Source organism: Denticeps clupeoides, chromosome 7, assembly GCF_900700375.1.
Source record: "Denticeps clupeoides chromosome 7, fDenClu1.1, whole genome shotgun sequence".
In the NCBI taxonomy this organism is placed as follows: Eukaryota; Metazoa; Chordata; class Actinopteri; order Clupeiformes; family Denticipitidae; genus Denticeps; species Denticeps clupeoides.
Genome location: NC_041713.1, coordinates 16188726 through 16192048, shown reverse-complemented (window position 1 = coordinate 16192048; position 3323 = coordinate 16188726). Strand labels below are relative to the sequence as shown.

Here is a 3323-nt window from a genome sequence, read left to right as displayed (position 1 = left end):
CTTATGTCGTCATAAGGGGAAAGTTTACCTCCCCTTTCTCATGCTTTGTCCACCCAGAGAATTTCCCACCCCGCCCCAAAAACATTATCTCCACCGACCGTCATAAAGTAAAGTGAAGTGATTGTCACTTGTGATACACAGCAGCACAGCACATGGTGCACACAGTGAAATTTGTCCTCTGCATTTAACCCATCACCTTTAGTGAGCAGTGGGCAGCCATGACAGGTGCCCAGGGAGCAGTGTGTGGGGACGGTGCTTTGTTCAAATTTGTTCAAATCACGTCAGGGTCAGTATCCTTTTGGGGAGTCAGACGCGCTAACGTTGCAACAAACATGGCTTCCAAAAGTGCAAAGCAGGACTGATGAAGTGATGATGACGTAATTTCCAGGAATGCCAGTGCACTTCTATAGGCCACTTTGAGCCGATTATCACATCATGGACGTCCTACACGGTTAAACGGCATTTTGCAGCCATTAACCCACCCTGGCAGTCACGAATCTACTCTGTGCCCCTTCCTGGCCCTCTCTGACCTGGAGGTATTTATTATAACTTGAACTTTCCTGAAAAAGTCCATGAAAATGAATGTTCTGTACAATGTGACTAGAAATATTTAGAAGACTCAGTCTTACAATGATCTCTGTACAAATGATGTTTATTTTTTAATCATAATTTAATCACTCTCACAAACTGCGAGAACAAATCACAATCACCTCATTGGCTGTTTGTAAAGCTCCTCCCCACTACATCCTGGTTGGTTCCTTATTTGAGACCCTGCAGTGTCTCCTCTCCTCACTCCAAGCTGCTTATCTCTCAGCTGCATCTTAAGAAGGTCTCACACCACACGCTGCAACATGCTGGGGATCCTCTGCACCCTCATAACTGCTCTGGCATGTAAGGAGATCAGTTTTGTGGTTTTTGTTGGCTTCTGTCAGTTCTGTTCAGTTCTGCATGTGGTATTAAAAAAATTATAATTTACTCCACAGATGCCAGCAGTCAAAAAGTTTTGTCTCAAACACCAGAACGGTCAATGAAAACGGGTGAAGAAGCTGTATTTGACTGCAACATTGGAAGAGAAGATAATAATTATGTTTCTTGGTATAAGCAGGTTCCAGGTGAAGCTCCTCAGTTTGTGTTGAGGTTCCATCATTCTGACAGCTCACCGGATATTTTTGGAACTGGATTTTCATCCAGTCGCTTCACATCTAAACTGGCATCAAGCCTAAACTACCAGTTGATAATCAGTAATGTGGAGGTGGGAGACTCTGCTGTGTATTACTGTGGAACATGGGACGACTCAGCTAGTGCTGCTGTATCACAGTGATTGACAGCATGACAAAAACCTCCTGACTGCTGAGCCAGCAGCTCTGTACAGTTCAGCTTCTGCAAGATGTTCATGTGATGCAGGGATCTTCAGTCCACCAGTAAATGTTCTGAACAATCAAGTAGAAAAGAGAATTGATGCTTTTAAAGGATGAGCTGATGCTCTAGCTGGAGACAATCTGATTCCTCCACCATAGCAGCATCCTGCTGTTTTCTAGTTCTACACCTTCATCATCGTCTCTCTCTGGTCCTGTATGAAGAAGGATGAGTGTTCAGGAAAATGATGCTTGAGTTGTGATGAGGAAAATTAGAAGAGAAAGTGACTGGCTGGAGGGAACTGGAGGCTTCAGCTTCTTCCTCTCAGTTCTGAACGTGAGGAGGTTTTTGTACGGGTGGAGATATGAAATGAATCACTGTGGTATTCGGCAAAGGAACCAAGCTGTTTGTCACGGGTAAGTCCACTTTCCATCTCATCCCTTTCATTTCAGTTCTCACTTTATACTGTAAATTCAACTTTTGAACATACTTGGTCTGTTATTAAAATCTGAATTCATTCTGAAATGTTTAAATATATGAAAAGCAGCAATTACCGTTACTGATTAAAAAGAATAAAAATTTAACCATTACATTATATACATAATGTTTTACTTAAATTACTGTGAAATTAAATTACTGCTTAATTAAATTTCTGATGGTTTTTACACTTATTGAACTGTGATCACTGAAATGCTTCAACAATAATGAACTATTTTATTTTAATTTTTATTAAGGTTCCAATTTGTCACTTTTTAAAAAAATTGTATATAATATGATTATTGTCTTTACTCTTCATGATTAGATTTTAAGTATTAAACGTTTCTTCATTGTAACTCTCTGTGGTGTAAAATGCTGTTGAATCTTGTTTATGAGCTCGTTTCTCTCTTTGTTCAGACTCCACACTTCCTGCTCCTGCTGTGACTCTCTTCCCTCCATCCAGTGAGGATCTCCAGACACTCCAAGTCACTCTGGTGTGTTTGGTTCAGGACGTGTCCGTGGGCTTCGCTGATGTCCGCTGGACCGTCGGTGGGAGTCCAGTCACCAGTGGGGTCTTCACTGGTCCTGCTGAGCAGCAGCCCAACAAAAAGTTCAGAATGAGCAGCTATTTGACCACACAGACGTCTGAGTGGAGCAGCGACAAGGAGTTTTCATGTGAAGTGTCTGCTGCTGGGACAAGTGCCTCTAAGAAGATGAAGAAATCTGACTGCAGCGCCTAATTTCACCATTTTATTCTCTCAGTTGCTGCTGCTGCAGTAAAGTTTTGTTGATTTGCTCTTATCTCCTATTGAATTTTTGTTGCTGTTCATGTTCTGTTGAACATGTTGCTTTGTTTCAATTAAAGTCTTTTGATCAAAAACCCCACAGATGGTTTTTATACTCAAGTCTAATGATCGGGATTTTTGCTGCCTCACAGTGGCTGAAAGACGTCCTAAATAAAACCACCAAAATGTTCAGCAGGTTCATACACAACTAGAGGTTCAATCAAGCATTTTGAAAAATGTCTAAGAGCAGATATTTAAATTCAAATAAAGTTGATCTCTTGAAGTGTCACACTTGAACCACCAATGGGCCACCAATGTGAAGTCCATACCTTCCAGTCCATTTATCTTATTTTCTGTAGTTAATCAAAAATAAAAGTAAATTAATATTAAAAACCAAATAGATATTAGTATTGGAAGCATTAATTCTCTTTTAAAACAAGTATCCTATAATGAAATGAAAATGTAATGATGTGTGTGTAGGACACTCACACTCCACTGCTCTTTCTCACATCCAGGATACACCTGCTGTTCTCTGGTCAGTATTTATAGCTCCATGTAAATGTGCAGCTTCATATATTTGCTTTCAATTCTTACAGTCCCAGTTTCTATATCTTTGTGATTCAGTGAGATTTTTATAATTTATTAGTGCTCAGCAGTTTAATTCATGATAATTAATTGGCTGTTCCAAAAGCCCTGCCCTCTTCA

General features: G+C 40.3%; 1 protein-coding gene across 1 annotated transcript; it reads left to right on the top strand.

The window, feature by feature from the left end:
- Positions 1–221: 221 nt before the first annotated feature.
- Positions 222–2713, top strand: LOC114793833 (immunoglobulin lambda-1 light chain-like). Its single transcript, XM_028985962.1, has 4 exons — positions 222–891; positions 984–1301; positions 1734–1772; positions 2251–2713. Exons 1-4 carry the CDS (start codon positions 852–854, stop codon positions 2571–2573), a joined length of 720 nt encoding a protein of 239 aa, XP_028841795.1. The 5' UTR covers positions 222–851; the 3' UTR covers positions 2574–2713.
- Positions 2714–3323: the final 610 nt, after the last annotated feature.